General features: G+C 35.6%; 2 protein-coding genes across 3 annotated transcripts; both read right to left on the reverse strand.

Moving 5' to 3' along the window:
- Nucleotides 1-1,516: 1,516 nt before the first annotated feature.
- LOC145630355 (protein PSK SIMULATOR 1-like) lies at nt 1,517-3,941 on the reverse strand. Its single transcript, XM_081682614.1, has one exon. It carries the CDS (start codon nt 3,655-3,657, stop codon nt 1,900-1,902), a length of 1,758 nt encoding a protein of 585 aa, XP_081538740.1. The 5' UTR covers nt 3,658-3,941; the 3' UTR covers nt 1,517-1,899.
- Nucleotides 3,942-7,842: 3,901 nt separating this feature from the next.
- On the reverse strand, nt 7,843-24,072 carry LOC145631827 (actin-related protein 9-like). Of its 2 annotated transcripts, none has more exons than XM_081684018.1 (20): nt 23,923-24,072; nt 23,770-23,842; nt 23,534-23,652; nt 23,380-23,439; nt 22,965-23,027; nt 22,438-22,540; nt 19,062-19,267; nt 18,820-18,940; nt 17,386-17,450; nt 16,244-16,333; nt 15,734-15,784; nt 15,527-15,658; nt 14,734-14,823; nt 12,898-12,968; nt 12,575-12,771; nt 12,446-12,489; nt 12,311-12,360; nt 9,463-9,508; nt 9,292-9,342; nt 7,843-8,412 (listed from the first exon to the last, which is right to left on the reverse strand). In XM_081684018.1, the coding sequence occupies exons 1-20, from the start codon at nt 23,923-23,925 to the stop codon at nt 8,269-8,271; spliced, it is 1,779 nt and encodes a 592-aa protein (XP_081540144.1). In that variant the 5' UTR covers nt 23,926-24,072; the 3' UTR covers nt 7,843-8,268. The 2 variants fall into 2 exon arrangements, with proteins under 2 accessions (XP_081540144.1, XP_081540143.1); XM_081684017.1 differs by having other exon boundaries at nt 19,062-19,279.
- Nucleotides 24,073-24,106: the final 34 nt, after the last annotated feature.

Genomic DNA, 24,106 nt, shown 5'->3' on the forward strand with positions numbered 1-24,106 from the left:
GTGAACACCCCAGGAAAATACAATTTATGGAGTGTATACATGTTGTCACTGATGGTTCGTGTTAATGCTTCAGTACCCTGTTAACAACCAGCTTCCAAAGTTGGTTGTAAAAGCAGGTCAAAATATAATTGCACTATATTTACTTGACAAAAATGTCAACACCTAACTCTACACTTCCGATGTAAAGGACAGTCCAAATCATGAAAATGCTCTCAAATTTTTTATTGCAACAAACTGTGTACGTCCTTTCAAAAACAAACATACTCCTTTGGACATTTGACGTTTGTATTAGGGCCGGTTCTGATTTACTCAACTGAGCTGAGCTAAACTAAACTGTTTATGAGAGAAGGAAATTAGGAATTGAACTGAATTAAAATGAGCTGATTGGAGCTAAACTGAACTGAGCTAAACTGAAATTAAGCTAACTGAAGAGAACAGACCCTTAGAATATACTCGTATACTACTCAACCAAACATACACGAAGTATTTCTACATTTTATTTTGGTATATATTTTGACGTATGCCAAGTATATGATATGCAGGAAAATTTGTAAGGGCGGGCTCCCTTGGACCCTAAGACCAAAACTCCAGAAAAGCCGGTTTGTAATTGATAATGCTGGAAAATGGAAACTCAACAATGAACATAAGTGCGGATTAAGCTCGATCACTACATAGAAAGGGAGATAAATTAATATTAGTGCAAGTTAAACATAGTGCCGTTAGGTGTGGTTTTGATAATGAAGTAACAAAGTGCAAGTTCATGTTCTTCTCTCCAGCATAATCAAATCCCTGGTAATACTACAACTACAAACAAGCCATTATGTTCATTAAAATATACTCATATCAGAACAAAGACAGATAAGATAAATCTATGGATCAGTGGGTTTTATACTATTTTATCCCTATCCATTAGCTTTACAATACAATTATTACAATACACAAAAGGCAACATGCTTTCATGTCAAAAGTATATTACTATTTTCACAACCACCATCACTAGGTGTTGCGACAATACACAAAAAGACATGGTTAATGCATATGGAGCAGGTTTAATATCGTCACTAGAGAAGAGGTTTACTTACTGTAACAATGCTACAAATGACAAAACGTCAGGATGCTAGAGATAAGAATGTTTTCGTACCAAATACAAGCACTTCATTAAGAATGGGAAAAATCATACCTCTGTTGTATTTGTTGCTTCCTCGTAATATATTCTTTTTCCTCAAGTCGGCATCTTGGGAGCTTAAACCTTACACGCTCACACCAAATCTGGATCCGAATCATACAGGGAGTGGAGAGTGCTCTTCCATCATTCAAATGCAGTTATGACTCAGATTGGTGACTCCTATCATATATCTCGACCATAGAAGTTGCAGATGTACACAGATTACATAATTTAAAACAGAAGATTAATTATACTACCTCTGGTTAAATTTACTATAATACCCCTTTGTTGCGAGTAAATTGGACCGGAGGTAGTACAACTATCACACAGTCACAAACAATGCTTTCTGCGGATACCAACACAATAGCTCAACCATTGACTAACTGTCTATTTACATGAAAAATGGCAGAACGCAAATATATAACCTTACTAAGGGAGAAGCTGGAAAGATCCATGTACATGTTAATTCCAAAAACGTGAGCTTCAATTGGGATAGTTGAAAGAAATCTAGGATAAAATTATGAGAAATTATCATTACTATGTACAAAAGTACATACATAATGTTTGGAAGAAAAAATTACTTCCTTTCTCTAGTGAGAGAAAACTACTTGTATGTACTAGTACTTAAGAAGCCAAAGCCAAAACCCTAGATGCCTTTCAACAAAAACAAAGTAATCTATATCTTTGTATTTGATTAAACCAAGAAAAAACCCCAACTTCATTCATATTACCCATCAATCGAGACAAGAAGCCTGGCATTGCAATTGCCATTCCATCCAATCACCAAAGTCAAAACTGCTAGCACAATCCAACAGAGCATTTTGCTGATGTTCATAACGGCATATATAATTCAAACCAACAAGAAGGTCACAAATTGCTGCTTCTGTCTTCTCCCTGTTGGCAAAATAAAGGGTCTGAAGTAGAAGAACGTTTGTTCTTGAAACAATCTGTTGTTGCTCAAAATTGCGCTCACTTTGCCACCTGATCATATTATGCGCCAAAGGAGCTAGCCATTTCAAGATCCGATCAAGGTTTTCCTTCCAATCATGAGCCAACGCGCCATCAAATATTGCAAAGTTCTTGAAGTGTGACTTGAGATTCATCCTCAAAGACTTTCTTAAGCTAGCTGGCAACATTTGATACAAATCATCCCTGGCTTCCTCTCCCACTAAATGTGGGTAACGAAGAAGTTTCTCTATGACTATAATGACATTAGCATAGTGCAGAGCAAGAGCAGAACCTCCGACAGTGGATGGAGTAGCATAAGTAGCCAGCCTACTTTTGGGGCCAAAACGTGAGGCATTCATTGAATCTTGAAGCTGCCCATGTTCCCCATTATAACGAAATCCAGCTTGGGAGCGATTTAAGCAGTCTGGATGCTCCTCCTTCATACCATCCAAAACTTTGAACTCAGACACAAAGGAATTTTGGTCACTGCAAGAAAATGCATCTTCATCATCATCAACTCTTGAAGCTGAACTGCTGAGACTAAGGCACTCCATGAAGATCCTCCCTGGACTAGGAGCACAAGGATAAACTAAATCCTGACGATGAAGCAGGTCTAAATCACTTCTTTTAAGACTAGATTGAGTCTTGAAACTAGGAGGCTTCTTTTCACAAGTTTGACTATGCAAAGAATTATTCCGGTTCATAAGCCTAAGACTGCGGCGACTCTCAAGCTTACCAATGCTCTTGACAACAGGCTGAGCAGGAGGCACTCCTCGAAGCACATCGACATTAGCAAAGGCAACACAAATTCTAGCATAAAGGGTACAAACAGTCCTGGCCAAAAGCTCAACAACCTTATCATAGGTCTGATTCCAAAGAGAAACATCCTTCAAATGCTTGACATCCTGCCTTTGCCAAGACAACTTCTGATCAAAAGCCCTACGACTATCAAGGTTATGATTCAAATGAAACTTGTTGGTAGCAAGCTCCAATTCATTCAAAACCTCCAATTCACCATACAAATTAGCAGTAGCACCCACATACCTCTCCATCTTCCTAATCATACTATCCATATCCTTAACCAAAAACCCCAAATCTTTGACATTAATCCTACCACTAACAATATCCCCATAAACATGCTCAAAACCAAGCAAAGCTGGCTCAGTACATCTTTTCCCCAACCTAGAAACAACCTCAGCAACCCTATTCAAATCATCTACCCTCTCAGAATAAGCAAGCTCTAAAAGGTAAGAATCATCACAAGAAACCAATTTCTTAACACCCTCTGATTTAATCAATTCATGCTTCAGTTTTGAGATCTCTTCATCAGAGACAGAGTTATGAAGATGGACCAATTTTGACATAACATTAGCAACCTCAAATGACAAGATACCAATATTAGAGCAACTACTAGTACTACTACTGCTACTTTTCTTCTTTCTACTACTACTATTACTTGTGCTTGTTGGGTGTAAAAGAAGGGAGTTTTTCAGATTGCTACTTACCTGATTCCCCATTCTCAGTAACCAAGGCTCTGCAACCATTGCTTTACTGGGGTTCTTCTTGTTCTTGTTCTTCTTCTTCTTCAATGAAAAGATCTCAACTTTGAAAGAAAAGGAAAATTGGGATCAAAGGTGCATTTTAGCAGAGAAGGGTAAATTAATTAAATTGATTCAGAGACAGAGGAGAGAGAGAAGAGAGGAGTAATGAATTGAAGGAGGAGAGAGAAGATATTAGCAATGGAGGGAAAGAGGCATTGATTGTTGTAAATTATTTTTCTGAAATTCAAAAGACAGAGAAATAGGGTTGAATTAATTATGTGATTAGAGAGGGGGTTAGCTTTTGTATTTGTATGTTAAATGAAAACCAATTATCTTCTGTTTGGTTTAGTAGGCAGCAAATTCCAACCCCCACTCACTCCCACCCAAAATTAAACAAAATATGGTAAAGTAAAATGTAGTTATTGGAGTGGGATGGTCAATGTAGGGTTCTCAATTTGTCAACTACTATGACCCCACCTGATACCCATTCCATTTTTCCAATTTTACCAACTTTAATTTTTTTCAAAATAAAAGAAATTTAGAGTCTCTTCTTTTCGACAAAATTTCAGTTCAGTTCAGCTCCAATCGATTTAGTTCACTTTAATTTCTACTTTCATTCACTCATAAACAATTTATTTCAGTTCATTTTAGTTCAGCTCCAATTAGTTCAGTTCAACTCGGTAAATCAGAACAGGTCCTAAGTATGTATTATAACTAATAATTAAGTAAAACGCTATACAACCCCACTTGGACATACAATGTCTCGATTTACGTGTCAAATATTATTCGATCAATACTTTGGTGGTCATTTAATCCTTAAGAGTCTAAATTGAGCTTGAAATTGTTGTTAAATAAACATTATGTGTGTTAAAATTTGTTTCAGTTTGCATGTTAATTTTTTTATTTGCGTCTCAAAAATTATTTGATTAAGATTTTGCATGCCATGAAATATTTCGTTTTGAGCTCCTAAACCGTTGATGGGAAAATTTCAAGGAAACCAAAAATTGAATAAGATACATTAATCCATTAAAGTTCAACATTTGCAATGATCTATGAGATTTTAACTCACATATAATCTTGAGGATTCAGAGATAAAGCTGGTAGGAACTTAACCATGAGTTAGTGGTTGCTTGAATTAACCTTTACCTGTTTCTAGCATTGACATGTGGAATTTGCAATTTTTGAACATACACAAACAACATAAAACCCTAGTATAATGTTAATCGTTGTCTTTGAATAAAACACACTAAATCTAACTTTTTTTTCCAAAGGATAATATTTAACTATTTGTGATCACTTGAATGAACGATTTCCATAAAAATTGTTGAATTGTAAATTAATTCCCTATTTGCGTCGGTTTAAAAACTTATTCCCACAATATTGTCCACGTAGGATTGGAAAAAGGTTTTTTTTTGTTTTTTTGAAAAAAAAAAACGCTAACGGTGATAGCGGTTTCATACTTGTTATAAAACTGCTAACGTCGTTAGTGGTTCTTATATTAAGTTTTAACTTGTGAAGTTTTCTTATACAAGAACCGCTAACGACATTAGCGGTTTTATAAGTATAGATCCACTATCACCGTTGGCGGTTCTTTGGGAAAAAAAAAAAAAAAAAAAAAAAAACCTACCAATCCTACGTGGACAATTTAGTGGGAATAAGTTTTTAAACCAACGTAAATAAGGAAATAATTTACTATTCAACAATTTTTAGGGAAATCTTCCCCACTTGAATCGTAAAGATCTAATCGATTGTCCAAATGTAGTCTTATGTTATATAATTCAAATATTTGACTTTTAGAAATAATAATAGAGAGTAACAATTAATCTTCATAGCCAGCCCAACTCCGTAAATCAACGCTTGAGTATAGAAGGAAGAGGTTCAGGTAAGGTTATCCTTCTACTCCCAAACAATTATAGTTGGCGGGCCTCAAGTTGTGACCTACAAAGTGAGTTCCCACCACTCCACTTAATATGTTTTTTTAAAAACCGCATAATGGTTGATTGGAAAAAATAAAATAAAAAAAACCTATATTTAAAGATGAGAGCATGCAAATTAATAAGGTAGGTGCAAAATCGTTAGACTTGCACAAGATGCTGATTGCCAGGCCTTTTAGCTTAGCCCATTTTTAGCTCAGCCTTGGTGTTTTCCTTCATTGAGGTAATTTATGGGAATTGAACATTGGGTTTGAATGTGGTACATTATGCACCTCAGTTATGTGTCCGCCTTAACAAGGTTTGAGATGCATTACTGCATTACTCCTTCCGTCCCAAAATAATAAACTTATTCCTGTGGAATAAGTGACTACTGTAACTGTAGCAATTAGCCTGGAGTATTCCTTTTCAAAAACGAATCAGTGTATTCAAACTAATCCAACAGTAAACAACAATTAAAGTAATAAACAAACAAAATACGAAAAACACCGAATCGTACTACCACTTTAGTTTTATTGATTCCAATAAAATTCAAATCTATACAATAATCTATGACAAACTAAGCAAACCCTATTTTCTCTAATTCAAAAATTAAAATAAAAAAACATCAAAATCTACAAGAACCAAAAGGAGCAAGAGAAGAAGGAGCGGAATCATAGCAAAAGGGGGCGGCAGGATGCTGCCACTTCTTGAAAACGATGGGTTTAGTTTGTTCAGCCCTAGACGACGTCGTTTGGGAAGCAGAAGAGTCAATCTCAACGGTTCGATTAATCGACGGTGGGGATGATGCGAGAGGGGACAAAAGTGGAATCGCAACGTTCCAATCAGTGGGGCGGTGAACTTGTATGGAGGCTGGGGCTCGACGTTGTAGACGGCTTGATTGACGTCGGCGGTTGGATGAAGAAGTATCCGCCATTGAATCAGAGAGATTGCTTTATTATTGGGTTTGTGTTTGTGTTTGTGGAGAATACTGACTTATCACACAAAATGAGAGGAGAGAGAGAAAGGGTTATAAATATTGTTGACTATATAGACCCCACTAGCATGTGGTCTACACGTTTCGAGCTCCAACTCATCTACAGTTCTCATTTACTCAACCTTTACCTAGTCCAGTATTTACGGGTTAGACACTTTATTTAAAAATAAGAGAGAAATGTATGGAATCTTCACTCTCAAAGTATCTATAGTGGGGATTAAACCCCTAACCTTAAGAAGTCTAGGTCAAAAGGTGTAATCTTACAACTGGACCAAGGGTCTGTTCATATTTACAAAACTAAACTTATTGAAGCTGAACTTTCTTCAAAAAAAAAAATATAGCTAAACTGAATATTTTATGAAAGAAGGAAATTAAGAGGTGAACTGAACTGATTGAAGCTGAAATGAATATTTTATGAGAGAAGGAAATTAATAGCTAAACTGAACTGATCGAAGCTGAACTGAACTGAACTGATTGAAGCTGAAGTGAACATACCCCAAATTTACCTTGGTTTTCTATTGTTTTATTACACGCTCTGTTTTGTAATTACAAGATTTGCTACACGTATTTCACAAAGCTTTAGGAAAATTATATATTGAGCACCCAAGTGGATGCTTACAGTTATCAACTAAAAAAGTGTTACAATTATTATAAAATGAAAGTAAAAAGAAAGTACTGTGATTGTTATGAAACGGAAAGAGTATAAAAATTCATAAATTCATTGATTTGCTTTGGAATCAACTTTACTTAGTTGAAGACTAACATACCCGTACTTATCCATCGCATCCTCAATACTTCCAAATTTCCAATACAGCTTGGGAGTTTTTTGAAATTCAGATTAAATCAATCAAAAACTCATCCTCTTCTATGATATTATCCCCCTCTTTAAGGATTCAAAATTGAGCTTCCCCTTGGATTTCTTTGGAAACTCCAAGGAAACCATCATAAAACCCAGAAAAACAATACACTATAATTAACAACCCACACAAATACTATTGATCAGAAATAATATAAGAACGATCAAGGTCTTACAGAACACTAAGGCTGGAAATTCAAACTCGCCAATGACAGAGTGTGTTTACATAATACTCATTTTAATCATCAGAATTCAAAGTTTTAATCTAGAACTTTTTAGTTTTATTTTAATGTGAATTAAGAGCTTATAAATGAAACACAGACACTGAATCTCAGTACATATCTGGAATGAAACAACAGCCATGATTCCATGAATTTGGTTTGCCAAAAAAAAAAAAAAAAAAAAAAAAAAAAAATCAAACACGTTGAAAGGACTCCAATTTTATTAAAAGAGTCATCAAAATATTTGGCTAACCATAAGTCCACAAGTAACCTTTTTGCAACAAACACCACTCAGGGTATCAGGCAAGCAAACGCCATGAATTTGGTTTGCACCCAAAAAAAAAAAAAAAAAAATCTATTCAAAGACGTTGAAAGGACTCCAATTTATTAAAGGAGTCATCAAATATTTGGCTAACCATAAGTCCACAAGTAACCTTTTTTTTAATAAACACCACTCAGGGTATCAGGCAAGCAAACGCCATACTATTTTCCCCATTCAATAATAAACACCAGTTTCAACTATTACAATTGCCATGTGCCAACTGATGTTTTAGAGGGCGGCTAAACTAACCTGGCCACTTAATATACTACCTCTAGTGTGTTTACATGCAAGGAAACCACTCACGGCACTCAGGAATTCATATAGCACATAGGCTGAGCTTGTATATAATAAGAATCTTTGTACTTTCTGTTACTCCCAATATACAAGCCCCCGCGGATCCAATCTTCACGGTGTATCCATGCCTCACGGCTAAAATCAAGAATGGCGAGAATCTGTTGTGCAGAGAAAGTCATTAGGAACCACAGGTACCAGTTAAACTCCTCAAACTAATGTCCTGAAGGAATGTAGGGGGTGAATAAACTAAGACAATATTCGGTATCATCAATGAAATTGGTGTGGAAAAACGTCCTAATGGAAAAATGTGATTCCCCTAGGTACACAAAAATTATCAAACTGAAACATGTCATGCAATTGGAACAAAATACTGCATTTGGATTATATTTTGGCTTACATGCTCTGTTTGGATAGCAAAGAAGAAAATGGAAGGGGAGGGAAAGAGGGGGAAGGGTTATAAGAGAAAGGAAGGGGAAAGGTGAGCTCCATTTTCCCTCCAAAAATATCCAATTCTGGAGGGATAATGCTTAAAGAGAGGGAAAATAGATTCCTCCCTCCCTCTCCTTCCCCCAATCTAGTGTCCGATTCGGTTTTGGTTTTGGTTTCAGTTTGATCATGTTGAGATCAATTTTTAAAGTTGAGTCATGCTAAATTACTGAGTACACAAGTCGAAATCTGAATCGGATATTTTTCGAGTCGGATCTGGATCGGGTCGGTGTGGTTTTGACGCCTCTAGGTGGCACCTCCTACATCATTGCATATTTCCCCTTATGTACTAAATTTGATAATTACTAACATACTAAACTGCCCATAATAACCCTCCCCTAATTCAGTTCATTAATACATTTCCATTGAGGAATATACTTTAACCTCGAATAATTAATCATGGTATGGGAGCAAACTAGAAGTGAAGCCATAAGGGTTTATTGTGATTGTAAGTGCCGTTTGGCTTACTATAATGATAATCCTCCTCTTTTACTAAAAAAAAAAATAAATAAATAAAGAAAGAAAGAAAAATTGTACAAGCCTTTACTTACCACTCCACCTTTCCATGAAACATAGGTTGGGTTATTTCTTGACTGCAAAACCTACAAATATAATTTGTTTAATTGACTTCATCAATGGCATTCATACAGAGGATTAGAGTAGCCTTGGTAAATCCAGAGTAAATAATTATGAAAAAAGGAGAAGTGAATGTATGCACAAACCTCAACTGTGTCAATTGCTTCATTTGGAGGGATCGCATGCAAAACCCTGCAAGTAACAAAGGAGGTATGTCAAAAAAAGGAACAAGTACTTCAGAAAGAATCTAGTCATGCAGTAAAAAATTCTGTTTTGAATAGTGCTAAACCAATAAGCTGCAGACTGAGTGGGAACGGGGATTTCCAATAGGGTTGCAAATTAAGATCATGTTACAATTTCAATACTTTATAAGTCTAACCTTTTTTTTTCTTTTTACTTCTCTATCAAATTGTAGGAACAGAAACATTAAAAATAAAAATAAACAAACCCCTTATCCCATTTTCCTGAATTTAGTCCCTTTAAAAACACAGCAACACAATTTGCTCACCAACAGTTCATGGTCTCCCTCCAAGCAAGAGACTTATCTCCTCCAATGAGAAAAGAGATAATCATCATCCAAGAGAAAAACTAAGATGATCTTTGACTTAAAAAGGACAGCACGAGAAAACAGAGAATCGTATTCCCAAGAATCCCAACAAAATAATATGGAATGGATATGGGACCAAACCTTGCTAAATTTGTTTAATTTGAAACTAAAATGGAATTTACTAAGTTAGGGCTTGAATCTAGGGTGGGAATGGATTTAGAATCTTAGGGCGTGACGAGGTATGAGATTGTAGGGGACTGTTATAGACTGAATTCTACTGATTTAATTAAGCGCGATTAATAATAATTTAAGGCTAAAAGCTTGAACATTTGATTGGTTAAAGGTTGGATTACATAAGGATAGTCATAACTTGAGGTTATGAATCTCTCAGTAGTTTGAGGCTACAAATCTCTCTAGTAGCTTGAGGCTACAAGTCTCTCAAGAGGTTCACTCAATTTCTGCCTATCTAACTAATAAGTTTACTACCCTTTATATACTCAAGACATCTAAGACTAAAGATGGATACATGTGACTCCTTAGCTAAAATGGCAAAACCATAATTAGACATTGTTAATGCTTTGTTGTTTGTTTTCCTTTTCTTTGCTTCTGTTGTCCCTTTCGTATTGGGTGCCGCTTCTTGACTGTTGACCCTCATAGGGTGATCCATCACAGGGACTTGAACAGGAGTTAAATACTACCGATACGGGGTGTCATGACAAAAAAATTGCACAACCAAATATTGGAAATTTTGGAATGGATTCTACTCCATTCAAATATATACCAGAAGGCCCAAAAAAACACCCTTAATTGTTTTTTCTATGTTCCTCATTTCTAAAGTGCTAAGTCTTCACTAATTAGCTTCCATTTACCAGCACCATTTGCTAATACACACTTCATGTCATCATGTGTAGGTAGGGGTGCGCAAGTATCCCGGTACCCAGTTTTTGAATCGGAACAGGAACCATTTGCTAGTACAGACTTTCATAAGGCCCAAAAATTAGGCCCAAATCAAAAATCCTAATGTCCTCTCTCTCTAACCATCATTATCTCAAGCTTCACCCTCAAATCGTCTCTCTCTTCACCTAACCCCACAAGGTATCACCCTAACCTCCTAACTCTTTTTAACCCAACCAACTTAAGTACCAATAAGACCACCAAATACACCACATCACCTCACCATCGCAGGAAATTGTCCCACTCACTGTCAGACCCACCCCGACCACTGCCAGAACCACCCCTTCCAACAGCACCCTTCACCAAACCCCTCCTAACCAACCACCACCCAACCTCTAAAAGACTAAAACCACCAACCATCTCCAAAAGCCTACCCCCACCCACCGAAACCGCCCTAGCTTGTACCTAACCCACCAGAAACCACCCTCCCACCACCATCACAACCAGGAAACCACCACAAGGTCCACAACCACCTAAAAAACTAATCTCACTGAAAACCAACCCATGAACACCCAAAACAACTCTAATTATTTGAAAATCACAACACTTACCCTAAAACCAACCCCAAACATCAAATTCCACAAAAAAAGTACAACTAAAAAAGAAGTTAGGAACTTAGGATACAGAGGAGAGAGAGAAGGGTGTTGGCGTCGGCGGGGGATAGGATGGTGGCGTCTTTGTTGTCCGCAGAATGGGGAAGGAGCACCGGCAGCATAGGGGAGTGAAATGGCAGGAGAGGGGAGGGGTAATGGTGGTTGTTGTAGATGAAACAATGGAAGGGAAGGTTGGTAGTTGTACTTGTATGTTTCCCTTTCTTTTTTATAAAACAAACAACTTAAGAAAAATGAGGGTTTTGCTTTCCTTCTCCCTCTTTTTCTTTATTTATGTCATTCCCTTTCCCCTTTGAGAACCAAACGGCCCCTAGGGGTAATGAACTCCCTAAACCATCCACGATCCCCCTTTCCTTCACAAAATCTAAACAACCACACAAAACATGAGTTTTTGTGTAGTAGATAAGGTGTCCTAAAAATCCTAATCAACCAAATATCTAACACAGAGTAAAGTCCACACCATCTACTCATTTTAAAATAAAAATAAAAATAAATAAATAAATAAAGCCAAGTTAGAACACGACACTCACATGATTTTCCAGTCAAACTTACACTTTAGGAATAAGGATGTGACATTAGAAAAGAGCTTCTATAACCGTAACAGCTGGCATGTTGCGTTCAGAATATGGCAGGAATTGAGTTCTTTTTTTAACGTAAGCAACTGAGTCATTCAAGTAACAGTTAAATACCAAAGTATGTTTTATGTCATAGCAAAGTATACTGTTAAAACCATTATTGAGCGATGTTATTAGAAAGGGGTCCCAAAAGGGTTTTTATCAATAGTTTTTGCTGACAGGTTGCCCCCAAGCCAGTTGTTAAAAGCAGCTGGTGAGAAAAATCAGACTGATCAGTCCAAATGTCAAACCATAAAGGAAAATTTACCTGTCTTCCACAGCAGCAACGAGACCATTAGTCATAGATGCACCGCCACCCTACAAGAAACAGCACTTCAGCTCCTCAAAGCATCAAAATGTATTTAGAAAGATACTACTTATTGCTTATTTCCGGGGAGCTCACCAGTTGTATGCTACAGAACAATTTTCTCTGAAGGTCTATTCGCCCTGCCCAGACATCCAAAGCTTTTAATTAAATATCATATCATAGTGAAAAACATGAACATTCACTCGTGGAATCTTTTAGCTTTACCGGTTGAGAGTATGCTTTTTGTGATGGCTTCAGCAAGGCCAAGGTTTTCTTCTTTCTTATGCTTGTTAGTAAAAACAGTATAACCCTCCCACATAGAAAATCCTGCATTGAAGCCAGGATACAAGTCTGACCCATCTGGTCTCCTTGGGTACTCCACATTTGAAGTATCTTCCAACATATCCTCGTAATCATGGAACCTGACAAAGTAGAATCTATACATGTTACAGCAATGAGTACATGTGAGGACAGAACTTTATCATATAGGTTTAAAGATTAACAAGCTCCTTGTAGTCATAAATAATGCTCAAAGGAGATACCCTCACCACGTGCGGGGCGGTGGAAGATATACTTCTGGGACCAAAAGCTTGGGATAGAACAAGCCCATAGGAGGTACCTAATTCAAGAAAGTGAAAAAGGTTAAGAACACTGTACATGTTTTAATTGAAAAGTTGAAATTTAGAGACTAGGACTCTTTTAAAGGGATGGGAGGGGTAGGGGAGGGGGGAACAACAAATTCCAGCGGTATTTTGAAGGTGATTAGATGCTATACAAAGCAGTCTATTGAAACCAATAATGTTAAAGGTCAAAATAAACACTAACATTCATAACAGATGTTCTAGTAGACTAGTAGTCATTTAGCTACAGATTTAATACAAGAGTGAAGATAAGATTAAAATATTCAGATATGTGAAAGATATTCTAAGATGGTTAGATGAACTAACCAACGAGAAAGACAGAGGCTCCAGAAATCAAGAGTGGTGAATGTCTGGATAAAACGTTATAGCAAAAAAGCTATAAACGAATAAATAGCACATATTAACATGCACATATATGTGTTTTTTTATTTGACGGAAATATTCCAATACTACTTATTACTACCTGTAAAAGCTAGAGGTAGCATAAATAAATAAATAAGAACACACCTAGAGGCCAAGAGCATTAAGATAGAACACTATCATCAAAAACATGAGGCTTTCCTTCAAATTTTATAAAAACTCAAAATCATTATGTACAGTTAATATCACCTGTCAAACAAGGTTATAAAGGCATTGATACCATGGTGGTTTGGTACAATGCATGTCTAGCAGTTTAATGGCTACCACAAAACAAAGACTTGACATACTTTTAGTCAATTGCCCACTAATGTATTTTGTATACATAAATTTTTTGATAATTTTTAACAACGTTAAAAAAAAAAAAAAAAAAAAAAAAAAAAGGATACTCACTATAGGACTAACATCATATTCATTTGTACCTCTAATCCTCTATACAGCTCTCTTATCCTCTCATTGCCTTATTGATTAAACCGCCAAAAACCCTCAACACATCCTAGATATTTACAAATGGATATAGAGGAACGGTGAGGAGTGTTAAATACATACTTCTTATCTCTCTTTCTTGCAACTTACCTTCTTTACTAAGCAACTAAAGTGTACTACCAACAACTAACAAATGAATTCATCACCATTACACAGATTAGGGATGTAAGGGATTGAATTTGAACTCAACCTCAACCATTTTATGAAATTTGATGAACTTTTGAAGGTAATAGCATTAGTTTTTGGTAAAGTCAATTAATTAATTAATTGATCTTTTCAAAGCTCCCAAGTGATAAAAAAGACTATGATGATATGATCTCTTGGTTTGTCGTTAAAATTGTACACTTCCTCTGTTTTTTTTTTTTTTTTTTTATAAATGCAACGAAGTTGCAAATTAATTGCAACCTTAGTGGCTCTCTCATTTCTGCACAAGCTACAAAAATATGCATTCCCCCCGAGGTAGCAATCATAAAAAATGACTGAAAATATTATTTCCTCAGCTTGTCACTTAAATTGTACAATAAGTTACTTCCTCTGTTATTTTTATTTTATTTTATTTTTTATAAATGCAATGAAGTTGCAAATTACTTGCAACATTAGTAAATGTGGCTATGAGCTCTCTCTTTTCTACACGGACTCTAAAAATATGCATTCCCGCACATGAAGCAATAATAAGAAAATAAAAATTGCAGGATACGGAAAGATAATTATGGACTCATAGTAAAAGAAGTTGTCACAATGACTTTTCATCAAAAATCCCAAACTATAAGGGAAATCGTGGAGACTTGAAACACAGGTTATCTATTAGGATGCAATACAGCTATCATTTGAGAAACTTACATTAAGAGCTGTTAGCCTTGTCTTATGAGCTCCAACTGAAGTGCCATCCTCATACGAGTGAACTACCACAACAGCATCAGTGTCACCCTCCTGTATGCATAATTTAATTAATTTGATGAGCCTGTCATGTTCACTCCAAGAATACAAATCTAAGGATGTTCATTACTTTGAACTCTCTAAGCCCAGAACACGTCCCCAGGATGTACAGGACACAAGAATTGTACATAGATACCCATCTATAACAATCAAGAGCTACGGCAAATAGAATCCAGAAGTATAGGGAAAATCAAAAGGCTAAATGAATTTCTAGAAAACTAGCTACTACACTAGTCGCATCATCATGAGAAACACCCCACCTAAAAAGGCTAATGATTCATCCAAATCACCTCACCCACTATTAGCTGAATTAAGAAGAACCTAACATTTTAGTCTATGTTACTTGGACTCAGATGAGGTGTCAAATTAGACACGGGTGTCCAAGCGTCGGACTCGCCCATTTTCTTGAATAAAGTTGTGTTTTTAGTTAAAAATGAAGTGTCCAAGTGTCGGTGTCCGACACGAGTCGTGTCGACACGGACACGTGAGGTAAATGAAAGAGTCCGAATAACATAGATTTTAGTTATTATTTCAAAGCAACATTTTAAATAAGTAGCATGCACCAAAATAAATGTTGAGTTTATTTTACACAACTTCTTATCTTCTTATGTACCAAAGAGAAATTTATAACCAACATAGTCTAAATCATATTTATTTAACTAGACAAGAAAGAAAAATCTCATTTTTGAAGAATCACCTTAATCTGACAGTAGGACTCTTTTAGTCGATTAAGCATTAACAGGTCAATAGGTTTTGCCACTGCATCAGTTCGAATTGGTGGCCAAGTTTGGTGATGACGTTGAGTCCACAGCAGGCATCTTGATATATCCTGAACAAATCACAAAATTCTTAGCTGCTTTAATTAACAATACAAATGTACTTGTATAAAGGAATTGCACCACACCTCTCCTCCAAAAGATAACGTAATTCCTGTTGCAGGTAGTGCAACTCCATCCTGGTGATTCATGCCACATGAGTAGTTGATTTGGATCGCAATATAAAGAAATGCATTTCAAAAATACACCTCCTCTTACAGTAGAATAAGAAATATCATTAGAAATTTGGAATTAATCCATCTTTAAAGCCTCCGGTAATTCAGTAAATACAATATCTACAATTAAACTCAAGGCCTTGATGACCTACAATTGGAGCAAGTGATGAAGAGCAATAATTCAAACTAAATCTTTATTCACACAGTTTCCCGCAACAAATGTTCACTCACATATTGATTAAGCCCAATCATTGCTCTACATTCCTCTACTGACCTAGATGACAGTAAAAAGTTGCATAATGTTTTCACTATAAGAAGCGTCTTGGAATGAGACAATTACCAGTTGTAGGTCTGGAGAGAGAGAGAGAGAGAGAGAGAGAGAGAGAGAGAGAGAGAGAGAGAGAGAGAGAGCATGAGGCATACCTCAACACAAATGACTGAAGTGACTTGGGCACCAATATTCACAACACATGCTGTTGATAACCCATTCCCAAAGACAGTAGCAAGAGCTTCCTGAAGAATCGTTATATATGCTTACTATTTGCCGATCACCAATAATTTATTAATCAGACAAAACCAACAATTGACATCAGAATTAAGATATAAGTAAAATGGATCATGATATATTTCCACACACAAGCAAAAAGCCACAAGTATGTGTTAAAAAAGGACCATGTATGAGCACAAAGAAAAAGCAGTGGAAAATTTGTTCACTGCAAAAAATATTATACAGACAATTAGAAAGGTTAAAAATATATATAATATACAAAATAAAAACAAGAAATATAGAGAATAAAGGTTTAGGGGACTTCTTGACATCAAGCAAGTACATATTAGGAGTGACCTCAAAATATAGTTGTCTGGTTAAGTAGCACCTATATCTTCAAGTATAAACTGACAGCAATACCAAAATGTATTCAAAAATCGCTTCTAAATTCACTACAGCATACAGGATGTCTTCAGAAGTTTTAACAATATCATTTCTAAGGGTAATGGATATTTGAGTTGAATGTTTGCTTCTATTCCTGGTGTAAAACTACGGCATCATCATTTAGATCCAGCCGTATTGTAAAGGATCTTCAATAGAACAAACCAAAATTGTCCTCAAACCACTCCTGTGATTGTGACCAAAACATATTTTCAAACCATGCTTCCATTACTAATGCAAGTGAAGAAAAACGAAAGTTATGGTTTTAATCTCACTGTGTTTCATTTCAAAGATTTTATTTTCATTCAATAAGTGTATTTTAAATTTCCGATACCAAATGGTAGCAAGGCCTCTACTCTCCATTATGCGTGAGCTTACTAAATCCCTAGACTCTAGCTTAGCTCACAACAAGATTAAGAGTGTGGTTCAACAGGACAAAAAAATCCTCATTGGTTCACTACAAATATCTACAAGAATATACCTAGGGCTGAACAAAAATAATGGCATGTGAGCCTATGTACAAAGCTTAAGGTTTATACAATGCTAGATTTTTGAAAGAGCTATATTAAGGATCACGCATGGAAGATTTGTAACATCATATAAAACGAAAAACAACAAAGTTCATGCATTTTCTAACCTGGTGAACAACCGCAACACCAAAGCGCAGATCTCCCAATACTATGGACATCAAGTCTTTTATTTCTGCTCATGAAAACAATAGCAATGGAGTATATCATCAGGTCCAAGATGCCCTGAACGTCATCAATGATTCTAGATTTTTAAAAACATGCCTGGAATCTCGTACATATAATGTAGCGCAAAACTTTGTGATAAAGAGGAGATAAGAATGAGAGTATGAGACCCCAGATATCTTAAGTCTGAGCTTGACATCATAATCATGTATTTTATGTAATTGATCATCAAAGTAATAAAAATGACAAAATAGTCATCATGGACCTAAAGCAGGATATACATGTGTGAATTGGTGTTAGGCTCATTAAGGTTAACGTGACACCAACCCAGCACATCAAAGGATCTAACTTCCAGTAAGATAATTTAGTCAATAAATCACAAAAACAACCACGGCATTGCAGCAGCTTATATACTCTAAAAGTAAAGCACTAGTTAAGACCACATATCTCAGACTTAATTTCAGGATATTTATTTAATACCTTCTGAACCTATTGACAAGGACTTGTGTATAGCCAGAGATGCAGAAATGGAAATGAAGTGAAAATCCTGCTACATGCATCAGAATCCAATGCAGTAGATCAGGTTTATCATGACAAGTACAAAACAAACGATTTCCCTCTTGTAAACATGTTATTATCTAAAGATCCAGCAATACTAATTTGCTCATCTCCTTTGTGCTAACAAGGTCAACAAGAGAAGAATAAGAAGATTATGAGGGTTTCTTTTTCTGATTCTGCTTTTCAGTAACTCAAACAAGGTCGACTGAAGAAGAAAAAGAATTTTCCAAGAAGATTTTTTTTTTTTTTTTTTGTTAATATAATATAGATACAGCCATCTAAGGATGACTTGATTGCTAATTCTTGTTAAAAATGTTTCTGGAAGCCTCTGCATGAGCACATATGGCACATAGTCTATTACTCTTCTTTTTCTTCCTTTTCTACATTTTTATTTTTTGTGGTTGTGGTTCAAGATGATTTAAGTGCCTGATTGACTTATTCTAATACATGTTCAAGTCTCAAGTGTTAAGTGTCCAACACGGGTATGGAAAATAAAATGAAGAGTTAATTTAAAATAGCCATAAGCTATATGACTTTACTATCTGACAAAGCACTCTTTGGTTTTTTTTTTTTTTTTTTTTTTTTTGCAGTCCTGATTTCAGCTAGCATACGGCAGTGAGACCATGCAACATTTAGCATAGCAAGCAAATGCTGATATTTTTATATGAGGGAGGACTACTCATTGTTTACAAAGTAAAAGGGCAAGAGCCACATGTTCAAAGAAAACAAAGTAACAGAAAGGCCAAATTGTGACATATTAACTCCCATGAAAAGAACATTGATCGATAAAAGAAAAACAGAAAGAACTATATAACTTGTACCACGATTATCAAAAGTTTCTGGCACAACAAGAACAGCAGAATACGTAGTTCTTTGATTTAAGGGAATATGCAGTTTCTCAGTCAAGATCCACTCCCAAATAGTACGAAGGTCTTCTAGTACCTACAGACGGTGATAAGATCAAACATAATCTGTTGAGTATGGGTACATATCCCAAGGATGAAGTGGAAACAGGAGATATAAAAAAATGCAAACATTGTTTAAGCTTAGAAAAAGAGCCTACCTGCTGTGCAGGATAATATGGAGAAACATTAAAATGACCTCGGCGGATAGGCCTCCTCAAGCAAAACGGCTCACATGGTGAAATTCTTAGTGCTTCTTCACCGCATATGAACTCCCTGTATATTTGTTCACTGACAGAAGCAGTCTCCTTATGTTCATTGTTAAGATCTGACAAGTGATCACTGACATCATTGTTTGTTGAAGTTTCTGCATGTATCACTGAAGTGTAAGGCAGGGGGCAAAAAAAAAAGTAAGCAAAGACTTCCCACATAATTTTGCATGCTTGAGGAAAATATATGATATGCTTTAATGCACAATAAAAGTTCTAGATAGTGATGAGTATGAAGCCGGGGGTGGTTGTAGTTAGGGATGGCGATTCAATCCAAATTTGATCCAAGTCCGACCCAATCCGAAAAACAAAAAGTCCAATTCAAATCCGAGAAATAAACAAGTCCGAACGTAGAAGTGAGACTTGGATCGTGCTAGAGGTCCAACGGACCCAACCCAAGTCAAAGTCAGACCCGATATTTATATCTTTATCGCTTGTGCTACATTTTTTTATTGGCTATAAAGAGCCAAACCCTTTTTAGCCTTTTAGGGGGTGTTTGGTTTATCAAATTGGAATGAATTGGTATGGAATCTCATACTAGAGAGGTATGGATTCTAAACCCCATACTAGTCCAAAGTTATTTGGTTTTATTGTTAGAATGGATTCTATTCTTCATTAAAAGAATGGATTGTGAATCTCAAGGGAGAGAGGTGGGTATGGGGGGGCAGTTAGAACCCCTTGGGTATGAGATTCTATCACTAGAAAACACAATCAAACAAAAACTAGATAGAATAGATGCTAACTCCATTCCAACTCATTCCAAATGATCCAACCAAACAACCCCTTAGACTACTTCACGCCATTTTATTCTTGTTGGGTGATACTATGATCTTTATCCTCCTTTCATCGATAGTACTCCATCTCCTTTTCTCCTTCTCTTTCTCTCTCTAGTAGAATATATCCTAAAACTATCTCTTCTCTAAAACTTCCCCCATTTTTACCCTTATAATTTTTATATGTCCTCGGGTAATCTCTCTCCTTTTATATCAACTTAGAGAACCCAAATTTCGTTCTCATGTGTAGCTATTCTTATCAATTTGTAGATCTAGCTTTGTAGTTTTTAATAAGAAAAAATGTTAACGAAACATTTGAACTATGCCTATGAAATTGAATATGTCGACCTTTTTTGTTATATAAAAATTATGTACGATGTAGAAATTTCTTTTACAAACAGTTTGCATTTAGTCGGAGTTGGAGGTTGCGGAGTTGGACTTTAAGTATTCGGATTTTGTGTTCAATTGTATGGCAGTTGGAGTCGGGTCTTACATAATCTAACCCATCGCCATTCCTAGTTGTAATTGTTATTTTTAGAAGTTGTAAAGGTTTTTTTCTAAGGCTTAGGTTCTATTCTCTTCACTTTATTTAAGCTAAATTAAAATTCTTTTTTTATTGAACTAAAGAGAAATTAATGTTAGTGGATACTCCCTCTGCATTTAATTACTTGCTCCACTTTCCTTTTGCAGCCATGTTATATTACTTCCTAAATTATTTTTGCTAAACTAAAATTATGTTTACTAAACTGAAATTATGTTTACTATTATGCAATTTTATTTTGGTAATTATTTTTAAGATACTACCTCCGTTTCTATTTCGTGTGACTTTTGCCAAAAACAGATATTACAAGTTATGTGCATAAAAAAAAAAATCCTTAAGAATTTTTTTTTTTTTAAGTAAAGTTTATTAGACCGTTACTTCAATCCAATTAACACATTAATTGTATGTTAATAACTTTTTAACCCAACTTAATCAACCCTCAACAAAACACAAATTCAACTTCTCTCTCTTCCCTCACAACCAAATCCACCACCCACACCACCATATTTTCTCTCTCCTCTCTCTCAAGCAACCCTCGCCACCACTTTTCTCTCTCTCTTCTCTAACAACCACCACCACCATATTTTCTCTTTCCTCTCTCTCAAGCCACCCTCACCACCACTCTTTATTCTCTTTTCTCGCAACCACTACACCACCACCACCGTAAGATTTTGTCACTATCACTTCCTCCTCCATAAAAGTTGTCACCGCCGCCCCTCCTCATCAAATCGAATCACCAGCTTCTTCCTCTCTCGCGAATCCTTTTTTGTTTCTACAATACCATTACAGCTTAGAGTTCAAAATTTTATGGTGATGAGGAGGTAATAATTTCCAATTTTAACCTTTTTTATATGTTTAGGGTGGTGGTGGCGGCTTCGGAGAGAAGATCAATGGGTGGTTGTGGGTTACGGGGAGAGGGGAGGGTGGGTGGTGGTGGTGGTTGCACATAATTAGAAAATTTTTAGATTTTTTCTCCGACCTTAATCACATACGTTTTGTTTTGTTATACAACCATTAGGAAATGTTGTCTTTGAAAAGGTGCAGCTAAACAAAATAAGACACAGAGGTGGTATTTTTTTGTTAGTTCTCATAAGTTTTATATTTTAAGTTGTCACTAAAGATAGAGATTTAATTAGGGTAGAATTAAATTTAATGACTTCTAGATTTTGTAAGCTTATATACTGGCAACGTTAATATGCAATTTATTCATTGCTAATTAATCTCTCTGTTTCTAAATTATTGACACATTTGACTTTTTTCACTATCCATATACTCCCTACGTTTTTTTTTTTTTTTTTATATTGCACCACTTGGCATTTAAGAGTTTCACAAATATTGCACCACTTGGCATTTAAGGAAGTTTCACAAATATTGCACCATATTCATTTTAGGAAAAGAAATATTTGTGTTCACACTACAAATACCTAATATACCCTTACTTTTCAACACTTACTTTTAATATTGTGTATACAATCACATGGACAACTTTGTATTTATACCTTTCTCTCTCATCCTTTTTTCCACTACCAAAAAATTTGTGTTAAACCCTTATAGTGCAATAATAAAATAACAGAGGAAGTACTAACTTTGACCATCATTTTTTAAAAATGTTTACAAAAAACAAATTTTATCATGAAATATATTGAATATATTTTTTACAAGCATTTAATCACATAAATCTAAGGTCAAACTTGTGTATTGGCATGTGTGTTAAGTTTGCCTTTGTCAATTATTTAGGAACGAAGGGATTAATAAAATTTGGTTTGTTGAAAATTATTGTCTAGACGAGGAGATGAGCAATTAAGCTAAGAAAGAAAATCCTAGTTGAGTATTAATCTGAGAAAGATTAATAGTCTCCATATCAAGATTTTCTTCTTGTTTAAGGAAAACACATCAGACAACGAAGCCCAACAACAAAAGAAAGAGGAACAAATGAAAAGAATGATAACATTACCTGATGGAGGAAAAAAATCAGGTTTTTTCTCATAAACATCCGTCCAAGTGAATTCTGGTTCTTTTTTGCAAGTTGTGAGGTTAGATCCATCAAGGCGTGACATCTGCAAAACATATATGCACAAAATTTGGAAGGGTAAACATTAAGTAACGTTTACATGGAACTATTGCAATTATGAGGCGCATGAAACAACTACGTATATCATTTATTAGAAAAAAAAAAAAAAAAAAAAAAAAAAACATGATCTCCTTCCCAAATCACCTAACAAAAGAAATCCTTACATCATATGCACACTTCATAAGTATGTGTGTTAAACATTAAATATCTAAAGAATCAAAACATAAAAATTCAAAAAAGCATAAGCTAGCTGTGTACATTAAAACACTAACTGTATAACAGGCTCTGCAATTAGTAAAAGTTTACACTTAACACCTCATGCGCCTCATCGACAACAACAAATCATAAAAGCATAGGAATCCTCTGCAAATATAAAAATTGATTCTAATAAACATGAAAGAGCAACACACCTTCCTGGAATATGAATTGGAAACTTCTTCATTTAAAGAAGGGATCTTCAGAAAGGAAGCAATCTGTAAAGAATAGACCAAAAGCGTTTAATAAACCATGCAGAATGCTCACACTGAGTCACACATACATCCCTTTTGATAATTATAGCCTTAGCCTTGAGGTGAGGAAGATAACCCCGAGCACCAAAAGGCAGAAGCGGGGATAGAAAATTTTGTCATAATATTGTCGTCAAATATACAGGCATAATAGTTCATGCTTTATTGAGATTGTCCTCACTTGTCCTGAATCCTAAGCCATAATATTCATGATTAAGTCTATTTCTATTTCATTTTCTTAAGGCTATGAAAACTCACATTTGAGCACAACAAATCCCTAAAATGATTAATTTTGTAAAAAGAAAGCAAATTCACTCACAGTGTCATAAGCTCTCTCGCGCTCGACATGTTGTGCCGTAGTAACCTGAGAGTTTAACGCCTGAAAATCAACACTATAAGTCCATAACATAGCTCACAAAAATATCTCTACAAAAATGATAGCGCAATTGTGCAAATATGTGGATATAGCAGACCTGATCTACGACATTTTTTCGAGGATGTAAATTAGCACCAGTTGTTCGACGAGCAATGCAATGAGGAATAATTAATGGAGCATCCTGAGTACCAAGGCCAATTTTAATATTGGCAGAACCTAATGAAAAACACAATGTAATTCCTAATTTCAGCAAATTCAGGTGCAAAATCCGAAACAAAAATAAAAAAAATGTATAAAGTGATAGAAAAATTAGGGTTTTGTAAGAGAAAAAACCTGGGTTTATGATGACTAAATTAGCACCTCGCTCAGCAACGAATTGAGAAGGAACAACCGTTTTTAGGTAATCCTGCAAAAAAAAAAACTTAGAATTGGAGGCAATTTGAAATGTTGATGTCGCAGAGAAAGATAGAGAGAAGCAAGGTTTACCATGTTGACGAATGCTGGAAAATTTCAGGATTCCAGTGTTGTTTTGAATTGATTAGTAGATGACACGCCTAGAACAGCAGTTTCCCGATCAAGGAAACCACCGATGTCCGGGGTTACTCTCAAGTCTCATTAACTACGAGTAGAGCATAACCCGTGCTTTACTGATTAGTACGGAATACGTATC

The sequence above is a fragment of the Chenopodium album genome, chromosome 5 (genome assembly GCF_948465745.1).
Source record: "Chenopodium album chromosome 5, dcCheAlbu1.1, whole genome shotgun sequence".
Taxonomy (NCBI): Eukaryota; Viridiplantae; Streptophyta; class Magnoliopsida; order Caryophyllales; family Amaranthaceae; genus Chenopodium; species Chenopodium album.

What these genes read in the sequence shown, in the direction of transcription:
- LOC145630355 (XM_081682614.1), bottom strand. Translation starts at nt 3,657, where the DNA reads ATGGTTGCAGAGCCTTGGTTACTGAGAATGGGGAATCAGGTAAGTAGC.
- LOC145631827 (XM_081684017.1), bottom strand. An exon ending in CGTTATCTTTTGGAGGAGAG is followed by an intron (nt 15,659 to 15,733) that starts GTGTGGTGCAAT and finishes TGATTTGTTCAG; the next exon opens with GATATATCAAGATGCCTGCT. An exon ending in GTTGCTGCTGTGGAAGACAG is followed by an intron (nt 9,509 to 12,310) that starts GTAAATTTTCCT and finishes TGTTACTTGCAG; the next exon opens with GGTTTTGCATGCGATCCCTC.